At 34.9% G+C, this 25,990-nt stretch overlaps 1 protein-coding gene across 1 annotated transcript in view; it reads left to right on the top strand.

Moving 5' to 3' along the window:
- Positions 1 to 25,700, top strand: part of PCDH9 (protocadherin 9) — a 1,149,603-nt gene extending 1,123,903 nt beyond the window's left edge. The window contains exon 4 of the mRNA XM_040266853.1: positions 23,534 to 25,700. Coding sequence (XP_040122787.1) covers positions 23,534 to 23,907 — 374 coding nt within the window. The 3' untranslated portion in view covers positions 23,908 to 25,700. The remainder of the gene's footprint in view (positions 1 to 23,533) is intronic.
- Positions 25,701 to 25,990: the final 290 nt, after the last annotated feature.

The raw sequence follows: 25,990 nt of genomic DNA, 5'->3' as shown, positions 1-25,990 counted from the left end.
TCAGCTCTGATTGCAGAATAAACTGACATAGTTCAACTCAACATAAATGTTACCTCTGTTCTTAACATTTTTGGCTTCTGGAAACTGTTTTTCCATCTCACTGGCTAAAAACAACTCTCACAAGTCCTGTAGATGTCATAGGTGCATTTAAACCTTAACCCATGGAAGAGGGAAGCAATCTGTCAGGAACCTGAAGATCAGGTTTATCCTTTTAGTATTTATAGCCTAACTTTCTGAATAATGATTCTCAGCAAAGTCCACAAAATCCAACCTTGAAATAGAATGACACATATCTCTTATACAAAACTGAAAGTAGCTAGGGACCACGTTATAAAAATACAAATGAAGTTTGCACTACAGAGATCTTACCTGTCTTGTTGTCCAAAATGTGAGTAATATAGTAAATTTCTAGTGAAAAATGTTGTTTATATCATACAGATAGATGATATTTTATGAACTATACTAAAGGCATAAATTGGTAACTTAGTAAAAGATGAGATACTGATATCTTATTTCCTAGAAGGAGAGTAAGCAATAACAGATGCTCTAAATTTGTATGTGTGTTAATTTACTTATTTTCACCATAAAGAAATTTCCCAGGTTATGATATCCAACCCAGAAACCCTGATGACAGGGAGAACACTACAGTGCTAAACCTGCCATTTCCAGTCACTTGGTGACTTTAATCTCAGTGTTCTGAATAAATTTCACTTTACAGACAACATATGTCTGTGCTTATAAAGTTGTTACTTTGTTCTATTTGATTAGGAAGTAAACTTTCTAGAACACTTCACCTTGCGATTAGTTCTTTCAATGTCATCCTTGTCCAGTATATTATTCTACCTTTTCAAAGGTTTTCATTACACAGAATTTCCAGTGAATACACCTACACTTTAGAATATGCTAATGGGTACATATAGTTTTATTTCACTCTGATCATGTTTGCTTTAATTACCATCATTAACCTAAAATTAGTGTCCTCTGTCAGCAAGAAAGAAACGGCAGCATGCAACACGGTTTTGGAATTGGAAACACTATACCCTGCCCCCTTACAAGGGAGCTGTATGAGTATTGGCAAGTCACTTTGCCTCTCTGAGCCCATCTTATACATTGAAAATCATGGGAATGAGGGAAGTTCTCTCTACCGACTCTCTCGGACATTTCTGAAACAACCAGTCTTAACAACATTCACTTGTATATCAACCTCTTTCCATCTTGTGAAAAGGAGAAAATGGCAGGATTGTAGAGGGAGACAGTACATGTTAGCCCAAGCGCTATTCTCTCAGATGGCCAAAGGAAAGGCCTGCCTCACACCTTTCATGCGGTCTGTCATAGTTCCCTGCTCTAACGTACAGTACTCTACTCAAGTTGTTGAAGCTAAAACTTCAATACTCTGGCCATCTTATGCAAAGAGCTGACTCATTTGAAAAGACCCTGATGCTGGGAAAGATTGAGGGCAGGAGGAGAAGGGGATGACAGAGGATGAGATGGTTGGATGGCATCACCGACTCAATGGACATGAGTATGGGTAAACTCTGGGAGCTGGTGATGGACAAGGAAGCCTGGTGTTCTGCAGTTCATGCGGTCACAAAGAGTCGGACATGACTGAGTGACTGAAGTGAAACTGAACTACTCAAGTCTCTCCTTTCTTGTCTTTCTTTACGAAAAATAAAAAGAAAGGCAGTAAGAGCTAGGGCAGAGGTGCACCCAAAGAGTAACCACTCTTTTAAAGTTCCATCTTATATATGTATGTGTTTATGAATGATGCAACTTCACACATTTGCTAGACAAAGATAGTGAAACAGAGAGAAGAGAAAGAGGGTTGAAACAGTCCAGGTGATTCTGCCAGTCATTCCTCTTGGCAGAGTGAGAAGAAGCCCCAGAGTAAATTCCTGTGGGTGACATGATTGTCTGTCTGCCATTCCCTTGTGTATCTTATAATTGAGGAACTTGACATGCTGAGTGAATGTCAAGAGTAGCTCTGGTTATATCTGAATTTTGCCTTAAACACTCACTTTAAAATCTACTTAAGATGTTATGCCACAATAGTTTCCAAAAATATAAGTTCTGAAGCCAAACAGAGCAAATAACACTTAAAATAAAAATTATATTTTATGTACACTGCTTTTAAAATCTGTGCTTTAGAATCAATGATTCAAATTATGAGAAAAGTCAAGAAACAAAACTCTTCAATTCCTTAAAACAAAACCAAGCACAATGATTCAGTGGTTTTTTTAAAATTTTATCATTTGCATATCATTATGATTTGGAATATTTCTCTACACATATACTCAGTTTAGTTTTCTGCTAGTGCCTCTAAATGACTCACTGTTCAGGAATTGTTTCTTAATAAATTCATCCACCAAGTTCAAGAATAAATAACTCATTAAAGTACAGTTCAGTTCAGTTCAGTTCAGAAACTCAGTCATGCCTGACACTTTGAAACCCCATGGACTGCAGCACGCCAGGCTTCCCTGTCCATCACCAATTCCTGAAGCTTACTCAAACTCATGTCCATCGAGTCAGTGATGCCATCCAACCATCTCATCCTTTGCTATCCCCTTCTTCTTCTGTCTTCAATTTTTTCCAGCATGAGGGTCTTTTCAATGAGTCAGTTCTTTGCATCAGATGGACAAAGAATTGGAGTTTCAGCTTCAGCATCAGTCCTTCCAATGAACATTTAGGACTGATTTCCTTTAGGATTGACTGGTTGGATTTCCTTGTAGTCCAAGGGAATCTTAAGAGTTTTCTCCAACACCACAGTTCAAAAGCATCAATTTTTCAATGTTCAGCTTTCTTTATGATCCAGCTCTCACATCCATACATGACTACTGGAAAAACCATAGCTTTGACTAAATGGACCTTTGTTGACAAAGTAATGTCTCTGCTTTTTAATAATGCTGTCTAGGTTGCTTATAACTTTCCCTCCAAGGAGTAAGCGTCTTTTACTTTCATGGCTGCAATCACCATCTGCAGTGATTTTGGAGCCCCAAAGAACAAAATCTGTCATTATTTCCTCATCTATTTGCCATGAAGTGATGAGCCTGGATGCCATGATCTTCATTTTCTGAATGTTGAGCTTTAAGCCAACTTTTTCACTCTCCTCTTTCATTCATCAAGAGGCTCTTAAATTTTCTTCACTTTCTGGAATAAGAGCAGTGTCATCTGCATATCTGGAAAATCCCATGGATGGAGGAGCCTGGAAGGCTGCAGTCCATGGGGTTGCTGAGGGTCGGACATGACTGAGCAACTTCACTTTCACTTTTCACTTTCATGCATTGGAGAAGGAAATGGCAACCCACTCCAGTGTTCTTGCCTGAAGAATCTCAGGGACGGGCGAGCCTGGTGGGCTGCCATCTATGGGGTCGCACAGAGTAGGACACGACTAAAGCGATTTAGCAATAGCAGCAGCAGCATCTGAATATCTGAGGTCATTGATATTTCTCCTGGCAATCTTGATTCCAGTTTGTGTTTCATCCAGCCCAGCATTTTGCATGATGTACTCTACATATAAGTTTAATAAGCAGAGTGACAATATACAGTCTTGACGTACTCCTTTCCTGATTTGGAACCAGTCTGTTGTTCCATGTTCAGTTCTAACTGTTGCTTCTTGACCTGCATATAGGTTTCTCAAGAGGCAGGTCAGGTGGTCTGGTATTCCCATCTCTTTCAGAATTTTCCACAGTTTGCTGTGATCCACAAAGTCAAACACTTTGGCATAGTCAATAAAGCAGAAATAGATGTTTTTCTGGAAGTCTCTTGCTTTTTTGATGATCCAATGGATGTTGGCAATTTGATCTCTGGTTCCTCTGCCTTTTCTAAAGCTAGCTTGAATGTCTGGAAGTTCACGGTTCACAAACTGTTAAAGTTTGTCTTGGAGAATATTGAGCATGAATTTGCTAGCATGTGTGATGAGTGCAATTTTGCTGTAGTTTGAACATTCTTTGGCATTGCCCTTCTTTGGGTGTGGAATGAAAACGAACCTTTTCCAATCCTGTGGCCACTGCTGAGTTTTACGAATTTTCTAGCATATTGAGTGCAGCACTTTCACATCATCATCTTTTCAGATTTGAAATGGCTCAACTGAATTCCATCAGCTCCACTAGCTTTGTTTGTAGTGATGTTTCCTAAGGCCCACTTAACTTCGCATTCCAGGATCTGCCTCTAGATGAGTGATCACACCACCCTGGTTATTTGGGTCATGAAGATCTTTTTTGTATAGTTCTGTGTATTCTTTCCACCTGTTCTTAATCTCTTCCACTTCTGTTAGGTCCATACCATTTCTGTCCTTTACGGTTACCATCTTTGCATGAAATGTTCCCTTGGTATCTCTAATTTTCTTGAAGAGATCTCTAGTCTTTCCCATTCTATTGTTTTCCTCTATTTCTTTGCATTGATCACTCCCTCTCAAATAATTTTTTATAATAGTTTCTTTCCTAAAGTTAATTTCTGAAATAAAGTCAAATGCTTTGGGAAGATATTGAATGGAAGGTTGTGAAGACTCTCATTTAAAATGACAGAAAACCACTTTTTAATTTTCCTATACAAACTATTCATCATACCCAACAGAGAACCAGAGGGGATGAAGATCAAGGTTTTAGGTGTCTTGATGAGTCATTCTATATATCATAATTAACATCTGCATTGCTATTCTTGTCAAGAAAGAGGAACATTGGATATATTAATGTTTGGAAATGCAGTAATTCTTTTCATCTTCATCTTAATAGTTTTGTTAAAACTTCATCTTAATAGTTCTGTTAAAACTATATTTTTGCTTTTCAACATGGAAACTCATAATATCATAAATCACAGTGGAGTAGTTTTCCTGTTAAGTATGATTGGAAAGAATGTTTTTTAATTAAAAAAAAAGAGCCAGGCAGCTTTAACAACTCATAAATTATGTAATCAATTTGGACAGTAAATATATAGGGCTTTTTCATACAGCTAGCTAAATTAAGAATGAACATATGTGCATATGCAAATGAAATTAAAATGTCCAGTATGTAGTAATTGTGAAATCACTGAATCTACTTCAGAAAACTTAATGTTATTGGTTACTAAAGTACATCTTTCTGACATTCATATAACACACTTTCCTAGCTGAAAATACAAGTTGTTGATTTCATAAGGACAGTTTCCACACAGTCACCACCAAGTCTGCTATTGAATAAGTATGGGAAATATGGCCTGTGCCTTGTTTTCTAATGATATGAAGGAAGCAGATGGCTCAAAAAACATGTGTTGGCTTAAGGTGGTAAATCATAAACAGAAATAAATTGCCAGCTTACCTCAAATCCAGCCTGTCTTTCAATGTCTAACCTCACTAAGTGCTGCTACTCACGTTGAATCTGACTGTCAGAGTTTTGATTCATGCCTTTAAACACTCAGGCAGTTTCTGTGTAGAAAAACTGAGTTGTGGCCATTTTCACAATCAATATTGATCTTCCTAGCCAAAATGATCACAGGTTAATTTATATCTGTCATTAAGATAAGCAGAGAGAATGGAATGACTTGGCTTCTCTCCATGCATTTGGTACATTTTGTTAGGTACTTGAATACTATGGCTCTGGGATGTATCTTCATGGAAAGAAAGAAAGAAAAAAAAGAAAAATCCAGCATGTGTTTCAGAAAAACAGCAAAGATAATGTGACACCAAGTTAATATCAATTCCAAGTAACGATAATAGTCACACCATCCATGTTCCCTAAAAATACAGTATATGACCTTGTTAATGTAATTTGGGTCATTTTATCAGTTTCCTTTATTATTTAGATTTAATATTTGATGAGGCAGTAATATCATAAGCCTAAGCACATTTTTAGTCTGCTGGTGCTGTAGCTAGGTGCAAAAGACAATGTGAGCTAGTAAATAAACAAAGAAAGAATAAGAAGAAAGAAAAGTGAACCACAGTGAGCTACAGTGAAGAAGCATTAAGCAGCCTATAATAAAAGAAAAAAAAACTAGCAATTTCAAGTCTTAGAAGAGTTCGTAAAACACAAATAGAAATTGCTTATCTTGTCATGCAGCAATTAGAGAGAACAAGTTAAGAAAAAGCAAATGCTCTATATGTTTATGGACACAATCTGTGTATCTATAGTAACCATTTAAATTAAACAAACAAATGAAAACAGCCTTGAGTTTTATTAGTAGTGTTGACCTGACCATCCTAGAGATTCAAAGGGCTCTGGGATTGGCAGCCAGCCAGCCACTTTCAAACAGCATTAGCTCCTAAAATAGCAGTGATGACCATTAACCAACAATAATTTATATGAATATAAATACATTGACAGTGTTATGTTGACCTTCACCCATGATCATGCACCTGATTACCAATTTCATAACGTTTTTATGCAAGAAAAATATAGTTCATAGTTTCCATTTCTAGTTATCTTTCTAAAATTAATTAGAATATCATTCTTTCACCCTCTGAAACAAGCAGGTTTTTTTTTTTTTTCTTTTAAATCACTGAATCTTTACTTTATCACAAGCAGAAAAATCTAATTGCAAATTAAGACCCTGCAGCTGAGGAAGATCCTCTCATGTCTCCTAGTTTATAGTTGTGACTTTCTTCAACTTGATGTCACAGTATTTGAAGAGCAGTTTGTAATCATCAGTATGTATTTATAGCTTCCTTCAGAAGCCAATCAGGCATGATCATGTAGCAATGCAAGGTATATGTTTTAAGCTTTGCATAAAGTGTATGTAGCATATTCAACTGACATGACAATACAGTTTAAGAGCTGTAAGAGTAATTATGAGGAAGGAATTTTTTTTTTTACCCCCTCCGTTGGTGAGATGTATGGGATCTTAGTTCCCCACCAGGGATAAAACCTGCAACCCCCTGCATTGGAAGCAGAGAGTCTTAACCACTGGATCTCCTGGGAAGACTCTAGCAATCCCTTTGATTTAATGAATAATGCTCTGAAAGAGGAAGAAATTTGGTTTAGTAGCACTGCTTAAATTGAGGATGCTCAAATCTCCTGATCTTAAATCATCTGTTTAATCCAATAATATATTTTTAAGTTTATGTTATCTTTCAGTAAAAAGAGGCTTGGAGAATATAGTTGAGACCTATATAATATAGTTATATTAACTAAAATAATGGACTGTCAATTTGGCAACTGTAACTAAGATAGTATGCTTATGGATGGATAGATGGATACATATACATAGGCATTCCCCAAGTAGTAGCTGCAAGTAATTTATTAGCAATAATATGGTTGTGAAATATGCTGTTTGTTAGAGTTCTATTTACATTCTATGCTGACAGGGAGAACATTCTGGGGTTACTTCAGCCAGATAAAATACTCTTACTGACTAATTTTGAACCAAAGCCATACCAATTGTTTGACATGACAACTTAACATTATAAATCTTGCCAAAGGTTCACAGATCTCGAAACCTTTGACTGTCATCTAGATTAAAAAGTAAAGGTTCACTGTGCAGCTCACTTCTATTAGAGAGAAACAAACTGACATTCTAAGCAGTATTGATAATATTCGGCCAGGGCCAGCTGTCTTGTGATTTTTAGTGATGTGGTAGACTGAGGCACAGAACTCTAAACTGGAATCATGGATTTTAACTGTACTTTACTGCATAAGGTAAAACAGACACAGACATGCAATCTATAAATTTACTAATAATATTTCTTTCCAATGAGGTTATGCTAGGTTAGTTATCTTGTAAGGATCTATCTATCTATATATATATATAATGTGGCTCTTGGTGAGTATATAAAGAGTAGCATTTCAGGAATTTTTGCTGAAATATTAAAAAGACAATGAAATATTCCATTCATTCTTACTAGCTCTCTTTCCATCAACTCACGAGACTGCTCTGAATTTTTAAATTATATTGTGACATTATCCTAATAATTGGGTTACATATTATAATAGTTAATAGAAACTGTAGTTTCCAAATTTATCTTGGATTTCTCATTTAGTGGTAGATGACCATGAAAGATTTCAAAATTGTGTTTCGATCACTTAGGTCTTTAAAATTTGAATTCCACTTTGAAAGTTATCTCAAAGGATATTTACCAGATTTATATCTGGTGATTTGCAAAAACAAAAAAGTTTCCAACATTTGCTCTTATTTTACAAGTTATCTTGTCTATTCACTTTATGATTTCCTGAATAAATTTTCCATAGTTATTTTTAGATTCTAAGCATATTGCCCCTGCCCCTTTCCTTACCTCTTTAGGTGTAGGAGTGGTAATATTTTCCTACATTTTCATGTCTTGGCTTCTCTCACTACTATTTTATAGTTTACTTTCTAAGCCCACACTAAACAGAGTCCCTTCATCAAACATTTTTCAGTTAACCCTTTTGAGTGTCATTCCTTTGGTGTCACTGAAAGATAACCAAGCTATGCCAGCTTATGGGGAAACACACTTTCACATTGTGATTTGATGGATGCCTCAAAGCCACCTCTATCACAAAATCACATTCTTCTGCCATTGTGTTTCAAATATTCCTATGTATGGATTGAAGCAGCTCTGTAAGGCTCTTACTGAAGTGTAGATATTCTTTATTCTTCTAAAGAATAACAATTAGCATTTTGGTCAATAACGTTGTAAGATTAATGTGCTTATCAGAGTAGGAAACCACCAATTATGCCCAAGAGATGGGTAATTTTGATGAGACAGATTGGAAGATAATAAAAATACATAGTTAATTGCAAAGGGATAGCAGATCTAGATAGGAAGCACACATGATTAGCCATAACCCCTCTAAAGAAGTTATTGAAATAACCCAGAGTGGAAAAAAAAAAAAAAAGCTCTCAGGTCAAATTTTCATGTCATGAATTTTTCTCCCCTCCCAGATATTTTGTATCTCCAGATACAAAACTAGTGACGGTGCCTTTCCCTTATTTTGTTTTCTTACATTAACTAGAAAGCTTTATTTTGAGAGTAGTACTGGTTTTCCTAAAATTTTGCATGCAAACATCAACTAGATCTTGAGAAAATTTTAAATATTGTTGATTAAATGTGATACTGCCACAAAACTGCTCTGTTTCAGAAAAATGATAAATGATTTATATCTCATAAAATTATCACAAAATTATATTTTTGATGTTAAGTATGGCAACATTATATGCATTGAGTATTTGGGACATATGGTCAACTACCAGTAAAATAGTGAAATACTAAAGAACTATAACTTGTCTTCTATCCTCAGAAAATTATAATCTCTGATTGGCAATAGGCATAACAGAAAATACTGCAGGAAATCTCAGACAAATTTATATAGATGTTATAAAATTCACATTATATTCATTATTTTAATAGAGAAATCTATCTTTCAAAGACCTATATTAATGAAGCAATTTCTCTGGATTTTCAATGTGCATTCAGAGATAAACCTACATTTAGTTTGGAATGAGTAATCCTATGCATTATCCCGAGAGGGCAAGATTTCTCTCCACAATACTCCATTATACAAGCCATTTTCAATAATGAAGTAATGGCATTTTCAACGGTCCCCTTAGGAAATTCTTTCAAAATATAACATTATGCTTCTCATTTTAGAATAGCTTTTCTTTATGTACAACCAAATTTAAGCAATGGATTTCACCATGCTATTCTATGTGTAACCTAATGTGGCATATTAGCCTCTTTTAAAATCACACTTTCCTCTAAAATTTGTGAAAAGTAATTTCATCCCTCAATAGTTGTAAGCCATATATTTATTGAGTCTAAGCTACTTTTAGGATTTTAATACAAACCCTAATCAACTTAAATTTTTTTTCTAAATACCCTCCCATTTACCTAAACATACCTGTAACAAAGGGCAAAATCCTGCATACTTATCTGCATCTCATTGGAACTCTGCTACAGAATAATTGCTAATAAGTTACTTTTGTATCTTCAGGCTTTAAAGAATTGTTCTGTTACATATCCTGTGAATCTAGACTTTAGAAAACATCTAAAAAGCTCAGTGAGAGGAATTATAAATTTTATGACATGATTAAGCAGTTCAGTGGGATATAGGTAGCAATCTAATTATGTTTCACTTTGGGGCATTCCACTTGCATTGACACAAAGTAAGGTGACACATAAGTGCAGCAATTTTGCACTTATTAATACCATTTAGACATTCCAAATATTATCTTGGTGAAATTTTATGCTGTGTACTCTTAGTAATGTTTCTTAAGTAAAAGTAAATCGATTTATTAACTATTTTCTGATTTAAATGACTTGTCACAAACTGTTTTACATATACTTTTATGTTAGTGCACTGATTTGGGGTTCAGAAGAAATTTAATGTATTCTTTTCTTTCAAAAATCTATCTAGTAATAATCTACAGTATGCCAGGCCATTGTAAAGGTGTTGAGGAGAGAGTTACCTAAAAGCAAATTACCTGGCTTTGTGGGGTTTCCATTTTAGTGTTAGAGCTAGACTGTGAACAAATAAATATACAGTGACAGGTAATAAGTAGTGTTTTTCAGGAAAAATGCAGTTGTGTAAAGTAGTAGCGATTGAATGAGTAAAGGATATTATTTTTTATAATGTGATCAGAAAATATATGAAAAATCAAATTTGACTAAACATCTAAATGAAGTGAGGCCTATAAGAAGAATAGTCCAGACACAAATAATAGCAAATCTGAAGGCCCTGAGACCTCATTAGTCTTGATGTATTTCAGGCACAGCAAGAGAGTATAGTTGAGCAGAGGGAGTAAGGTGGAGTTGAGGAGAGAAAGTGGCAGAGGGAGTACTGATATGAATCAGAGAGTTGGGCAGGAGCCAGATAGTATGGGACTCTGAGCCACGGAAAGGAGTATGACTTGTATTCTGAAGTCCTTGTAAGCCAAAATGTTCTGCATTAAATACTGTGTTAGGCTGAATAACCCCCAAATATATCTACATCCTCATCCCCAAACATGCAACTATGTGATCTTACATCACAAAAGAGACTTTGAATATGTGATTAAATTAAGGATTTTGAGATGTGATTATCCTGGATTAGCTACATAGGCAGGGTGTAATCATAATGGTCCTTAAAAGAGGGGTGCAGGAGGAGTTAGAGAAGGTAATGTGATAACAGAAATGGATACTTGGAGTATGTGCTTTGAATATGGAGAAAGACCCAGAAGCTATTAAATATAGACAACATCTAGAAGCTGAAGAAAGAAAGGAGATGGATTTTTCCCTCAGAGTTGCCAGGATGAAGCAGCTTGGTTAACACCTTGACTTCAATCCAGTGAAATGTATTTTCAGAATTTTGACCTCCAAAACTATAAGATGATGTTCTTTTAAGTTGCAAAGTTTGTGATAATTTGTTGTAGCAGCAAAAGAAAACTAATAAGAATATACTACCTATTTACTAATAACTATGTATCAGTTCAGTTTAGTCGCTCAGTTGTGTCTGACTCCTTGTGACCCCATGAATCACAGAACACCAGGCCTCCCTGTCCATCATCAATTCCCGGAGTTCAGTCAAATTCATGTCCATCCAGTTGGTGTTATACATGGCTCTAATTAAGGATCAGAGCATAGATTGTCACAAAGTGAAATAAGGGAATCCAGCTAGGAAATAATAGTAACTTGTGGTGGTGAGTTTTTAGGGATGGAGGTAGGCTGAAAAACTTGCTGATTGACTGTGTGTATCTTGAGTAAGAAACAGACATTATATTAGCAGTCTATGAGTTACAATCACCATCACTTAGTTATAGCAACAAAAATTTATCATCTCAGTTTCCAGCCATTTATTATCTCAGGAGTCCAAGTGCGCTTGCCATAGATAGGGTCTCACAGGCCAAAATCAAGTTATCAACTGTACTGGACTACTTTCTTGAGGCTCTGAGAAAGAATCCGATTTTCTAACTCACATGGACTGTTGGCAGAATCCTGTTCCTGTGGTTATAGGACTGAGATCCCTGTTATCCTGATGACTGACTAGCTGGGATTTCTCTCAGCTGTTAAAAGCTGCTCTCCAATCCTTTTCACGTGATCCTTTCCATCTTCAAATATACCAGTGACATAATGAATCTTTCTTGTGCTTTGAATCTGAATTTCTTTCTCCAATAGCTAAAGAAATCTCCCTGATTTTCAAGAGTTCAGGTGATTATTTTAGGTCCAAATATAGTTTAGATTCTTAACTAAAAATCAACTTTATTTGTTGCTGAGTTGTCCTTATTATATCTGCAAATCCACTGTTGCCATTCTCTTAGTACAAGCTGCTTTAACAGAATATCATAGACTTGCTTTAACAAGGAACATTTATTTATCACAATTTAGAAGGCTGGGAGGACTAAAATTGGTGTCTGAGGAGATTTCCCTTCCTAGTTGGCAAACAGTGCCTTTCTTGCTGTACATGGCAGAAAGAGAAAGAAAGAGAGAGAGAGAGTAAACAATCTAGTTCTCTGGTCTCTTTTTATAGGGGCACTAATTTGATCACAAGGACTTCACCCTTATGACTTCATCTAAACCTGATCCTTTCCCAAAGATCCTTCCTCCAAATACCATCACATTGGTTTCAACATATGAATTTGTCAGACAGAAACCTTCAGTATGTAATAACCATATAATTTAACATTACCACTTGTGTGATATTGTATGTTTCTAGTCCCAGGAATTAGGTTAGAGAAACTTAGATTTCTGTCTATCAGGTGCCAAGTCTGACTCCTTTGTTTGTTTGTTTGTTTCTGAAGGGAGCAAGCAGGTGATTGGTGTGCCATACACAAGAATGGTAATTTCAGGAAGAGTACCATGTTTAGGGAAAAAAAGAAAGAATTATATTAATTGGAAATGCCAATTAGAAATATAGGAGGAGCCATGAGTCAGAAATATAGGAGGAGCCATGAGTCAGATATGTTGATATTGCCACAAGAGAATGATAATAGGGCTGAAAATGTAAGTTGGGGAATCACTAATATATATATATGTACAATTTATAAGACTGCATAATGATGTAATTTCACTTAGAAGTGTAGATGAAGAACACTGAGCAGGATCTGGAAAAAGCTGTGGTGTCATCAAATGGAATTGAAATACAGAGGCTAGCGTTGGCCTGGAGAAATCAGGAAAGTATAACAGCACCAGGGAACTTGTTAGAACAAAGTTCAAGGCGCCACCTTAAATGTATAAAATGAAAACTACTGGTTATGGCCAGGCAATTTATATGATAAGCCCTCCAGCTAACTCTGATTCAAACACATATTTGAGAACTTTAAATTGTATAGAACACTGGGAAAGTATCCCATGGAGATAGGTAAGTACTCAATATGCTTGCATCTCCAAGAGAGGGCCTTGAAGCAACAGTATTTGAGAGATCCTTAGAAATGAAGGAGCTCAGGATCCCAGATTTACTGAATCTGATTCTGCATTTTAACATTTTCTCCAGGTCGTTCATATGCACATTAACATTTGAGACGCACTCGTCTACAGTCTATTAATTCAAAGTTATGGTAAAATCTATGTGTAAACGCACACACCCACACACACATCCCTACAGATCACATGGGATACCTTATTCTATTTTTTAAAAAAGAAAATCTTTCAGATAGTTTTTAAAATATAAAATTTGTGAAGCCTTTAAATGTTTAACAATTTACCAAAATGTTTTTCACAAATTGCCCATTGCTTAAAATAACCAAGGACAAGTCTCTACACCCTTTGGAGATCATGAGAAGTAGAATGTCTGACTCAGGAGGGAACAAGGCTGCACTTAAGGGTACCAGGTGAAAATGATCAGAGAACTGGGTCAATAAGAACAAACTTCAACAGTTTTTTCATTCTAATTAAATACACCTGAAATATGAGATAGTGGAAAGTGTGTGAAGATAAATTACTTCACAGTGTTATGTACTACTGGTCTGGATTCAGACAAGTACCGAGAGTTTTTTAAGAGGAGGTAAGACTTTATAAATTGCTTCTTTTTAAACTTGAATCTCAGCCTGAAATTCATCTATAATGAATTACTTCATTTCTTCATACATGAGATTCACTCCTAAAAACGTGTCACATATCAAATAAGATTTACTGTAGTTTCTTGAGAAGTTATACAGATTTTAGGAAATGAACAGTAATTCAGGAAATATCAGTATATGAATAACTTTGTAAAATGAAAAACATCAAATATGAGAAAAAGAAATAGTGAACTATAGGAGAAAGAAGATATAGTTTGCAATAATGTAAATAAGCTATTACATACCATGCAATTGGGTAAAAATTTGAGTTAATTTAAATAACCAGTAACCTTAGACCACTGTCATTTCATTGGTTGCAACATCTAACATGAATGGTGAATCAATAAAATTATCTAAGATATTTTCTTTACAGCCATTAGCTTTAGCAGATCAGAAAAAAAGAAAGGGACCTGATATTCAAGCCATGCTGTAGAAAGCTAAAGATTTATAAGGAGGCACTCTCCATTCTTTGTGAGCTATAAAGTCTGTCCAAATAGCAATATCCTCTCTGGCAGAGAATCTGCTGCTCAGGCTGGCCATGTGTTATTGCATTTGGACTGACTCCATCCACAAATGTTGACTTTTCATCTGTGACCAAGGAAAAAATCTGTATGAGGAACAGAACGTGTAAAACATTTAATCCTTGTTTACTTGTTAACCAAAGGTTTTGTCAGATCCTGCTGGTATGAGATTTCTGTATTTGTTTCTCAAGGTGACTGTAGATGCTGTCACAATTTTGAGTTTAAATTTGAGCTATTAACTTAAAGTTAGATTATAGCTTTTACTTAGATTGATAAATATAAATACTTGTTCCAATCATACTTTCACATTCCAGGACTTAATATGATGTAAGTAATATACTACAGGAACAGTTGATTTATAATTTCTTTGCTCTATCTTGGACTTTTCATTAGTAAAATGAAAATAACACTGAAAATGTGATTATCTATGACAAACCACAGTGATATTTAACAAAGGAATAAAAGGCTGGTAGATGTCATGCATCAAAATTTAATCTTTGACTCTCAGTTTTTAGATGAGAAACTAGGAAATAGTGAATCTAAAATTAATTTGACAAAGTTTATACTAATTCATTGTTTTCAGTTCAGTAAAGTCACTCAGTCATGTCTGACTCTTTGCAACCCCATGGACTGCAGCATGCTAGTCTGCCCTGTCCATTCATTGGTCTTAAATCTATTTCTGTTGGCCTGAGTTATGATGATCACCTGACCTGAGATTTATGAACTAGTTCTGAATTTAGATACTCTATGCAAGAATCTCTTGAACCTAATGAGATCAAACAAAAATTATTCAGTGAATGAATGAAAAATTTTTCCCATAGGCATAATCAAATTTGCCAGATTTATTTTTGAATTTAGACTGTCCACATAACTATGCTATACTATTTTATATGCAAATCTGAGTTTATATGGGATTGAAATTTGTGTCCCTTGATTGTTTCTCTGGGCAGAGTAATAACTCATATCTATTCCCATGTAATATTGATTTTAAATTATCAATTGGATATAGGATAATGTGATCTAAAATAGAGATCATATACCAAAAGGATATATGAGCAATGCTGAGCAGGTTCCTCAGTTTTCATGTCAACTCTCATATTCAAAATTAACTTTGACCATTTTTAGACTGGAAGCAAATTCATCAATTTGATTCATATATGAAACTCATCAATGGTGTGTGGAGATAATAGGAGCCCCCATAAAGTGACTTAGCTTTCTACTCAGGGTAATCCATGATACGAAATTGTTATCACCACTGCATCTTATCTCACAAAAATGTAAAACAATTAGAAATAAACTGAGGGTGAAAATGAGATAGTAAAAATACCAAGTTTTTTATATTGGTCTCTTAGAGATACTAAAGTTACCTAAAAGTGTAGTAGGCGAGAATTTTTGTTTCCCTAAAACTTTTTATAGGAAGTTGAGTAAGGAAAGGAGCAAGTATAATAACTAAGATTTTTCTCAGTAAATCAATAGCAAGTACAAAGCAAAGTAATAGGATAAAAACCTACTCTATCCAGAAATTTTGTTAAAACAAGGAATTTTATCACTGGCCCTAGAGATCAGGTAAACTGCTTCAGCAAAGTTCAAGTCAGTGGATATATCTTCCACTTTAAGATGTTTAGTGATGTACAACTCTTTGCATCCTACATTCATGCTACCTTTTAAGATACTTTTTCTGAGGAAAATACAGTAAAACTGGAACTTAACAGTTGTTTTGCATAAAAATAATGATATATGGTCTAACCACAAAAAGGCCATTATAACATGACAATCAGATATGTTTTGCATGAAAGAGATATTTTTCTATAATAAAATTTGAATGAGACAAAAATTGAGTGAGATGTGATGAATTTGAACCAAAATGATATAAAAATGATATCTATTTTACAATTCAATTTTGGCAGTCTGTTTAGTCTTATTTTACCCAATAGGAAAAAATTCTAAGGAAAATTTATTCATATAAAAGTCCAAACTGTCGTATAGTTTGAAATCTAATGAGAAATATGAAAGTTCTCATGTTTTTTTTTATATCTTGGTTTATCAGTTTCGATCTTTGGAAAGAAAGGGTTTCAAATCATCAGGTCGAAAAACAGGTGGACACCAGGCCAGAAGGCACTTGTTAATATCAGTAGTGAGTTAATCAATGAAGTAACAATTCTGCTTCTGGGTATAACAAAATGAGATCAAAACTCATTCAAGTATGCTGCCATTGAAGTATAGCTGGAGATCCATCAAATTGGATAGTTTTACATTTTGAACCTGCACATTAAAAGTCAGCAATTCAAACAGCTCTATGACAGCTGTTGATGCCTAAATCATAAACAAGTTGTTGTTGTTGTTGTTGTTTGGTTTTGAGCAGGAAGGTGAATTGGGCAAAGATGGAGAGGGAAATACATTGAGACCTGATATAAACATTAACTGAGATGACTTTCAAGAAGCTTTTCATGTGCTTTCGTTTTTGCTTTCAGCATTTAAATGCAGAGACAGATGGCTTGGACAGTTTTATCAACATTTGTGTCTTTAGACATTCAAAAACCATGAAAGATAACCAAACTCAAAGATTGCAGATTGTGAGAGGGGCAAAAGTAATTTAGCTTTTTTTTAATCAATAAATATTTCAGTGTTAAAAAAATCATGATAGGGTTTTAAAATACATTTTAAAAATAAAATGGAAGTAATTAGTATAAGGCTGAAATTATGGAAAGTATTTCTAAGCAGTTTTAAATTCTGATCTGAATTCTAAGTAGATATTGTATAACATGACCGAAATAGGACATCAAAATTTATGAAAAATTTGGAGAAGTAGGGAAGTGTTATCACACACGCATGCACTTGCACAAATGCACACATACAATTTCAAATTTTATTAAGAATCCAGCATATTTCTGATACACATAACACGTTTAGATATTCAATAAACACTTGTTGAGTGAATTATGAAAAATAAATACAATTATTTATCAATTAAGACAACCTCTTATAGTGATGACATTAAAAATAAATATATGTCAATGATAAAGGATATTTCAGTGCATACAGGTTTTGCAGTATTAGCAAAGAAACCCTGATATTTTAAATGCTATATATTTGATTGAGAATCATGAATTATTTTCAATTATATTTTGAAAATAACAACATTAAATACTAATGCTTTATGAAGAATGTCTTTCTCCTTTTTAAAAATGTAAAACAATTCAGTAAGTGGTTCTAAAAATGAAAAAAATTAACTGGAAACTATTTAATGTTTAAGATGCTTCAGATTATAAACTTTTAAAGGACCAGGATATTTAGTAAATCAGTAGAATGACTGTGTTTTCTTTAATAATTCATGATAAAAATGTTTTTATTTTTTCTACCAATTCATGACACAGACTTTATGGGAATAATACTTGGAAGCATTGCTATTTCTCAAAATAAAACCCATATTGTGTGTGTGAGTTTTAGGCAACCACTGGAAATTATACATAGGTCAAAATAAAAAGAGTAAAAGTTTCCATATTTAATGTCAGGTCCTAAAATAGAAACTTGCCAGAAAATAAGCAAAGTAAATTTTCCAACAAAGGAGCTCAATTATATGAACAAATTGTAATGAGGTTATATAGATAGATAGGTAAATCTCTATATAAATAGACGATGGTTAGACCCAGTTCTGTGATCCTGGCTGGTCACTTTCCCTTTCTGAGTTAATTCATATCCCACCACTTCCCTTCTAGAGCTCTCACACTTGTATGTCATGAAGCACACACCCTAACTGCTGGAAAGGTCAGGTTGTCAGATAACTTGAGACAGCCTCTGTGCCCTAGAACCTGAAAAATTATTCAAATCAGTCAATCCACAAAGGGTACTTGGAACCTAGCTCTTCCCACTCTGGTTGGCGATACATAAACTGTCCAATACAATTCTAGCTTATTTTTATGCTGTTCTTAGTACAACCTTCCATGGGGCCCTGCCTGGTGGGCTTTCTTTTTTAGGGCTATAGGTAACAAAACCTGGCTCTCATGCAATTGCCATCATTGTGTTGTGTACCATTTTTTGATGAATCTTTAAATTTTGTAAAGCAATCAGATAACTAAAAGACTGACCTAAGAATCTACAGAACTTCTGTAAATTTATTTACAGACTTTATCAGAAGCTTTCAAATTTATTTACAAGAATGAATCACATACATTTTTCAAAGAGCAATTAACACTAATGGAAAAGCATATTTGTAAGTTAAAGATTTTGTATAGTACACACAAATGTTAACTGTAAATGTCTTAAAATTATCAGTTATCTGTAAGAAATTTCAGAAAAATGTAGAAATTATATAACTAGGAACAAAGTACCCCTGTTTACTTGTGAAGAGACAAGCCTCCTTAAATCCTACCTCCTTCCCAACGACACCCTTTTGTCTTCTCTTGGTTCACTGCTTTTATGGCAATTATTTGTTTCCCAGGTTAGACGCATAGTTCCATGGGGACAGCATTGACGTCTGCTTTGTTAACTGCTATATTCCCAGTGCCTGTCACAGTGTCAGCATACAGTACATGCTCAGTAAATAATAATGGAATAAATAAATGTTATCAGTTCTGAAAAACAATGCACACTATTTTTGTTAAAATGTGTCACTCAGTGCTGAAGATTTCAGGTCCACACAACACACACACACACAATTCTTGGGTAATACCCTCAATTTAATAAGATAGTAAAGTATGTTGGATAAGACTATATAAAAATAATCTTTCATACTCTCTTTTTGTATACTCTATAAAATCCTAATGCTATTGATATTTCTAAGGTAGCTAATAATCCCCCACCACCACCACTTTGGAGCTATTAACAAGAAAAGAAAAATGTACTAATGATTCTGGAATAGTAAAAGTTAAGAATTCATTGATAGACCTAAAGATATATTATATATCAAATTTGTGATTATCTCCATTGATGTCTAGAAAGGAGTGAACATATTTAACAGAGAAGTTAAATAATTCACTTGCTTCCCTAGTAGCTCAGACGGTAAAGCATCTGTCTGCAATATAGGAGACCCAGGTTCAGTCCCTGGGTTGGGAAGATCCCCTGGAGAAGGAAATGGCAGCCCATTTCAGTATTCTTGCCTGGAAAATCCCATGGACCATGGAGCCTGGTAGGCTACCGTCCATGGGGTTGCAAAGAGTCCGACATAACTGAGCGACTTCACTTTCACTTTCAACTGTCACAAGTATTGCTAAGGCGAAGAGATTTGTTTTTGAGGAAGCTTTTGGTATGATATTTGTGAAACCAGCATATTCTGATTACTTAAATTCTGCCTTTTAAGTGGAGAATGTCTTTAATAATTTCTCAGAACATTTTCAACCTCATAAAAATTTAATTAACAATTAACATTGTGCGTAAGTCATTGCTATTGTTTAGCACCATGAAGAATCAGAAAACAGATCATTCTTTTTTTTTTTTCATGAATGGATTTTAAATCTAGTTGAGAGAAAACAAAAATAAAAATGTATACCCATGAGTGTACAAACCCTAAAGACAAAAATGTCATAATGTAAAAGTTGAGTGGGTTCAATTAGGGAATTTGTTATGCATTTATAGGGGAAGATCTGTGGACATCTTCCCAGTGCATACAAGATATGAATTAGCAAAGTTAGGGAAGCTTGCTGTGGTACAGGGGAAGCAAACTACCCCTTGATAGAGTCAGTAATTAAATGAAAACAAGCCAGACAAAAGCATTTTCTAGGCCTGTGATTCTGACGGAAGGGGTGTGGATTAGTTTGAACAAAATCAAAATGTGTTAGCTTTTTGGATACAGAGTCAAGGAATACACCAAAGTGAACCTATAAGGAAGAAATTAGTTTGAAATTTTAAAGTGTGGCCAAAATTCAGAGGACAGAGAAAGGCTAATCAGTTCAGTTCAGTTCAGTTCAGTCACTCAGTCGTGTCCTACACTTGGTGACCCTGTGAATCGCAGCACGCCAGGCCTTCCTGTCCATCACCAACTCCCGGAGTCTACTCATACTCAGGTCCATCGAGTTGGTGATGCCATTCAGCCATCTCATCCTCTGTCGTCCCCTTCTCCTTCTGCCCCAAGTCCCTCCCAGCATCAGGGTCTTTTCCAATGAGTCAACTCTTCATATGAGGTGGCCAAAATACTGGAGTTTCAGCTTTAGCATCATTCCTTCCAAAGAACACCCAGGGCTGATCTCCTTCAGAATGGACTGGTTGGATCTCCTTGCAGTCCAAGGAACTCTCAAGAGTCTTCTTCAACACCACAGTTCAAAAGCATCAATTCTTCAGCACTCAGCTTTCTTCACAGTCCAACTCTCACATCCCATACGTGACCACAGGAAAAACCATAGCCTTGACTAGACGCCTTTTTTGGCAAAGTAATGTCTCTGCTTTTGAATATGCTATCTAGGTTGGTCATAACTTTTCTTCCAAGGAGTAAGCATCTTTTAATTTCATGGCTGCAGTCACCATCTGCAGTGATTTTGGAGCCCCAAACAATAAAGTCTGACACTGTTTCCACTGTTTCCCCATCTATTTCCCATGAAGTGATGGGACCAGATGCCATAATCTTTGTTTTCTGAACATTGAGCTTTAAGCCAACTTTTTCACTCTCCTCTTTCACTTTCATCAAGAGGCTTTTTAGTTCCTCTTCACTTTCTGCCATAAGAGTGGTGTCATCTGCATATCTGAGGTTATTGATATTTCTCCCGGCAATCTTGATTCCAGCTTGTGCTTCTTCCAGCTCAGCGTTTCTCATAGAGAAGGTTAAATTAAATATCCTAGTGAATAAGTGATCATTGAAGTTTTGTGAGAGAAATAGTTTTAAGTAACAAACATGTTTTAAAAATAAAACTATTTGCTTTTGAGGGGATGGGACTATGGATCACATTGGAAGGAAGTTTACTGTTATTCTACAGAGCAGACTTCAGATTTCAAAATAGACTAAAATTTCAGTGAAAGTGAAAGTTAAGTCGCTCAGTCGTGTCCAACTCTTTGCGACCCCATGGACTGTAGCCCACCAGGCTCCTCCGTCCATGGGATTCTCCAGGCAAGAATACTGGAGTGGGTTGCCATTTCCTTCTCCAGGGGATCTTCCCAACCCAGGGATCGAACCCAGGTCTCCTGCATTAGAGGCAGGCACTTTAACCTCTGAGCCACCAAGGGTACATTTTAAGCACATTTTTTCCCCCCCTTTTCACATCCAGTGTCCGTTCTGATGCTGTGTGTGGAGGTCAGGTATTTGCCAACAACAGTTACCTATCTCAGCAGGTATTTTTTTTTACCATGCAAGAAATAACTAGAATATTATTAAGACAAATAGATATCAACATAAATACTCCACAATTATTGGGCACTTAAAAATATTAGTATTGCTAACTTGGATTTAGCAGAGACCTACATTCCAATTGTTGGCTCTTTTAATTGTTGAGCAGGCAAACTTTCAGGGATGTTTTCTTCTACATTTCTATTCTGATGACTCTTAGCTTTTGAAAATGTTTTATGCCTCAAGCATTCTTGCCTATCCGATACTTAATCTCATTCATAAAATCAATTCCTAATTTTCAAGCTATCACTTATGAGTTGACTGTTTAATAAAGGGAAAGAAAACACGACAACAGAACACCCAACTTAACCCTTAACCATTTGACCCTTAATCATTTGACACTTACTGTTTTTCAGTACAGAACTGATTTTCTCTTTACATAATCAGAGAATAGTTTACTTTCAAAATCATGGTTAAAACGTTTTAGATTGCCTTCTGGTTAAAAAAAAAGAGAGAGAGAGAGAGAAATATCTATGATGACTTTTTTCTCTTTGAATATTACACTCTATGCGTTCCAATTTGCAACCTAGCTAGACTTTCACTCTAGTGAAATTTGGGTTATTTAATACATTTATAAATCAAGAAAATAGGTTAAGCTTGGAAGGAACCACATGGGATCTTTGTTTACTTGGATTTCACAATGCTTGAAGTCAACCAGATGAGTCTTTAGTAGTATACTTTAGATAAAATGTTCTTTAAAATTATTACTTAAATTAAAAAAGAATGTTGCAAAGTTATTTTAATGAATTTCATATTAAGATATACATTTACATGGAAGATCATTTTGTATAACTATTCACAGTATTTACTTTTAATACTACATTTCAAGTAACACTTTTAGTATTCTTGGAGTTTTTAATTAACATCTGGCATTGTACATAAAATTTTGTAAATTTCATTATTTCTCATGAATATGAGTTTTTATTGAGAATTAGGACATAAATCAGTAATAATACATATGTCATAGAAAAAAGTTGTTCTGAAATGATATATTATGGGTATATGTGTTTACCCATATCTATCTACTTATTTTTTGATCTGTCTGTATCTCTAGATATAAAATGGCTTAAAGGAAAGAGTAATTCTTACCTCCAAAACAAGGAATTTTATTCCTTCTATGTAATTCTTAAAAGGATAGGATATTACTCAGCCATAAAAAAGAAAATGAATTTCAGTTTTAATGAGGTGGATGAACCTATAGCCTGTTACACAGAGTGAAGTCAGTCAGAAAGAGAAAAACAAATATAGTGTATTAATGCATATATATGGAATCTAGAAAAAGGTATTGATGAACCTATTTTCAAGGAGGGAATGGAAATACAAATCTAGAGAATGGACTTGTAGACCCAGTGGTGGAGGGAGAGAGTGGGACAGATGGAGAAAGTAGCATCAACATATATACACTATCAGATGTGAGATGGATAGCTGGTAAGAAGATACTGTGCAGCACAGGGATTACAGTCTGCACTCTGTGATGGCCTGGAGGGGTGGGATAGGGGGAGGACAAGGAGGGGATAAAGGGGAGAGGGTGAGAGGAGATAATTATATGCATAATTATCTGTGTATAATTATGGCTAATTTGCATTGTTGTATGGCAGAAACCAACACAACATTGCAAAAATTAAAAAGTGGTAAAAAAAGGATGGGGAATCATATCTATGAATTGCTTAACTTAATACGATTTTCATGAGAAAATGAGATCACCAGTGCAATTTTTCTCTAAGGATATAATTTAAAATGAAAACTCTAACCACTCTCTTTCCTTACTTTCTCTGTCTCTTGTCCTCTGCAGATGGGCCCTTGGGCCCCCGAGGATTAGCTGAAGCTACAGAGATGTGCACTCAAGAGTGCTTGGTTTTGGGTCACTCTGATAATTGCTGGATGCCTCCTGGCTTGGGTCCATATCAACACCCTAAATCTCCTCTCTCAACCTTTGCACCCCAAAAAGAATGGATCAAGAAGGACAAGCTTGTGAATGGGCACACCCTGACCAGAGCCTGGAAAGAAGATAGCAACAGGAACCAGTTCAATGACCGTAAGCAGTATGTCTCCACTGAAGGCCATTTCAACAATGGCAGCCACATGACAGACATTCCTTTGGCAAATCTGAAGTCTTATAAGCAAGCAGGAGGTGCTATTGAGAGTCCTAAGGAGCACCAACTCTAAAAAAAAGGCCATATGGGACCTAAGGACTTTAATCTAAATAGACATGCTAATACCGTGTGTGTCAGAGCTTTATGTATTCAATAGATCTCTACAACTATGCCCCTTAGAGCAGGGATACCCATAATTTTGTGTTGGCACCATGGAGGATACAATGTTTTATCACATAAGAGAGAAGATAGTTTTACTAGCCATGAGATCTTATTTACTAGGATTGATTAAACTTTCCAGAAGTGTCTCCATTGTGCAAATATCTTTTTTTTAATTGCATTTTATTTTGACCCTGGACTGCTGCTATGAATAATAGAATATGCATTTGGAGAGGAAGGAAGTTCCATGGATTAGAGTGACTGACAGACATATCCAGTTAGAAAATTGTGCTCTTTTTGTCATTGATCTGTGCTGAGACTGCTATACTTGACATTATACTTCAAACAAAACTTAAAAAGATAAGCATTAAACCTATTGTGCTGTTAACAACATTAGTGGACACTTGTAAGTCAATCAGTGTTAAAGTATTTGTAAATAGAAGCAAGCTATTATTAACAACTTTGTGTACTTATATCGTTCACCTAAAAATGTTGTAGCATAATTCTGTGTCTTATGGTTGCTTCTTTCCTTTTTTTGTTTACCTCTTTGTTGTTATTTTTGTTGTTTCTTTTAGTGAGGTGTTTCTGCGTTAGTAGTCTGTCTTGACACACTTTGTTCAAAAGATCTCAAATACTTGTGTTTAAAGAAAAGGTTCTGGAATCTTGCTTCTTTTATGATAGCTTATGTTGCTGGAATTCTAAAAAATAAAGATAAAAATGAAAACTTCATATATAAAGGACTTCTGCAAAAGCTTGAAAATTCAGAACCTATTTTCTTGACATCCTTATTTTCAAAGTAGGCAAAAGCAAAATCACTTATTTAGTAGCATTAAATGAGATACTAATGGGAAAGTGTTATCTTTCAGAAAGTGAAGTAATATCCTGTGCTTGTCACTCATTCAGAATTAATATATTAAATTAGCATATATTAAAGAAAAATTAATATTCAAAATAGTTTCAATTGGGCAAATGTGTGTCTACAACTTTGTTGAAATGGCAGTTTGTGTTGATCCTCATATATGATAATGTTGTTGTAACACAAGTGTTAGATCATAGCCACAAAATATTTAATGTGTTGTGCCTTCATGATGTAACAGAACATTCTCCAGGTAGGCTAGTTGGGGGATATTAAGGGATAAATCTCTAATTATTGCTGTTTAACTGTTTGTTATCATAGTTGGTCAATGCCTGGCAGGTACCAGCATCTTGTCACTTAGGTCAAACCAACAGAGTGACAACTAATGTTAATAAGATCTCAGTTGCACGTGCAAACAAATCCAAAATTGAACATTCTTAGGAGGTTTTTGTTAAGGCATGACAGATGATTTAAACAAATAAATAGCATGCAACAAAATGTTTTTACTGAAAGAAGTGAAAGTTATCTTAATGCCACGGTTCAACATCAGCTTAAAAGTTAAAAAAAAATAAAATAAAATAAAAAAAATGGTTTGCTAATCTGATAGATAATTTGTTCTTACCAAAAATAAAATTACTTTGTAAATAGCAATTCACATTTTTTCCACAGTATAATGGAAAATAATGGGTAGGGGTGCATTACTTATCACAGTACATATTTGTCGGTTTGTGAGGGGTGTTTGATGACTTTGACAGAATAAATATCTAAACAATTATCCTTGTTACTGCTTTGCCAGTTCTACGTTATTTACAATTATTCAGCTCTTGCAATAAATGTTCTGAATTCCTGACTGTAGTGTGTTAATTCTTGTTCAAAATCCAAAGTGATGATTTCTACTCTAATTGTTAGATAAATATATGTTGATAAAACAAAATTTTAATTATAAAATTAGTTACGGGTTTAATACTTATGTTCTGAACATATGGTCCAAGTTAGAGTTAAATTCTCCTAATGATCTATTAAATCATTTTCTTGTGAAATTCATAAGAAAAGTTAGTTCATTTTCTAATCAAGTTTCATACAAGTTTCATCAAAGTGAAATCTCAAGTCAGAAACTGGGCAGGTAACACTGGTTAGTTAG

This window comes from Oryx dammah, unplaced genomic scaffold (genome assembly GCF_014754425.2).
Source record: "Oryx dammah isolate SB20612 unplaced genomic scaffold, SCBI_Odam_1.1 HiC_scaffold_24, whole genome shotgun sequence".
In the NCBI taxonomy this organism is placed as follows: Eukaryota; Metazoa; Chordata; class Mammalia; order Artiodactyla; family Bovidae; genus Oryx; species Oryx dammah.
Note: the sequence above shows the minus strand (reverse complement) of the source record. Positions and strands in the feature narration are given on the sequence as shown.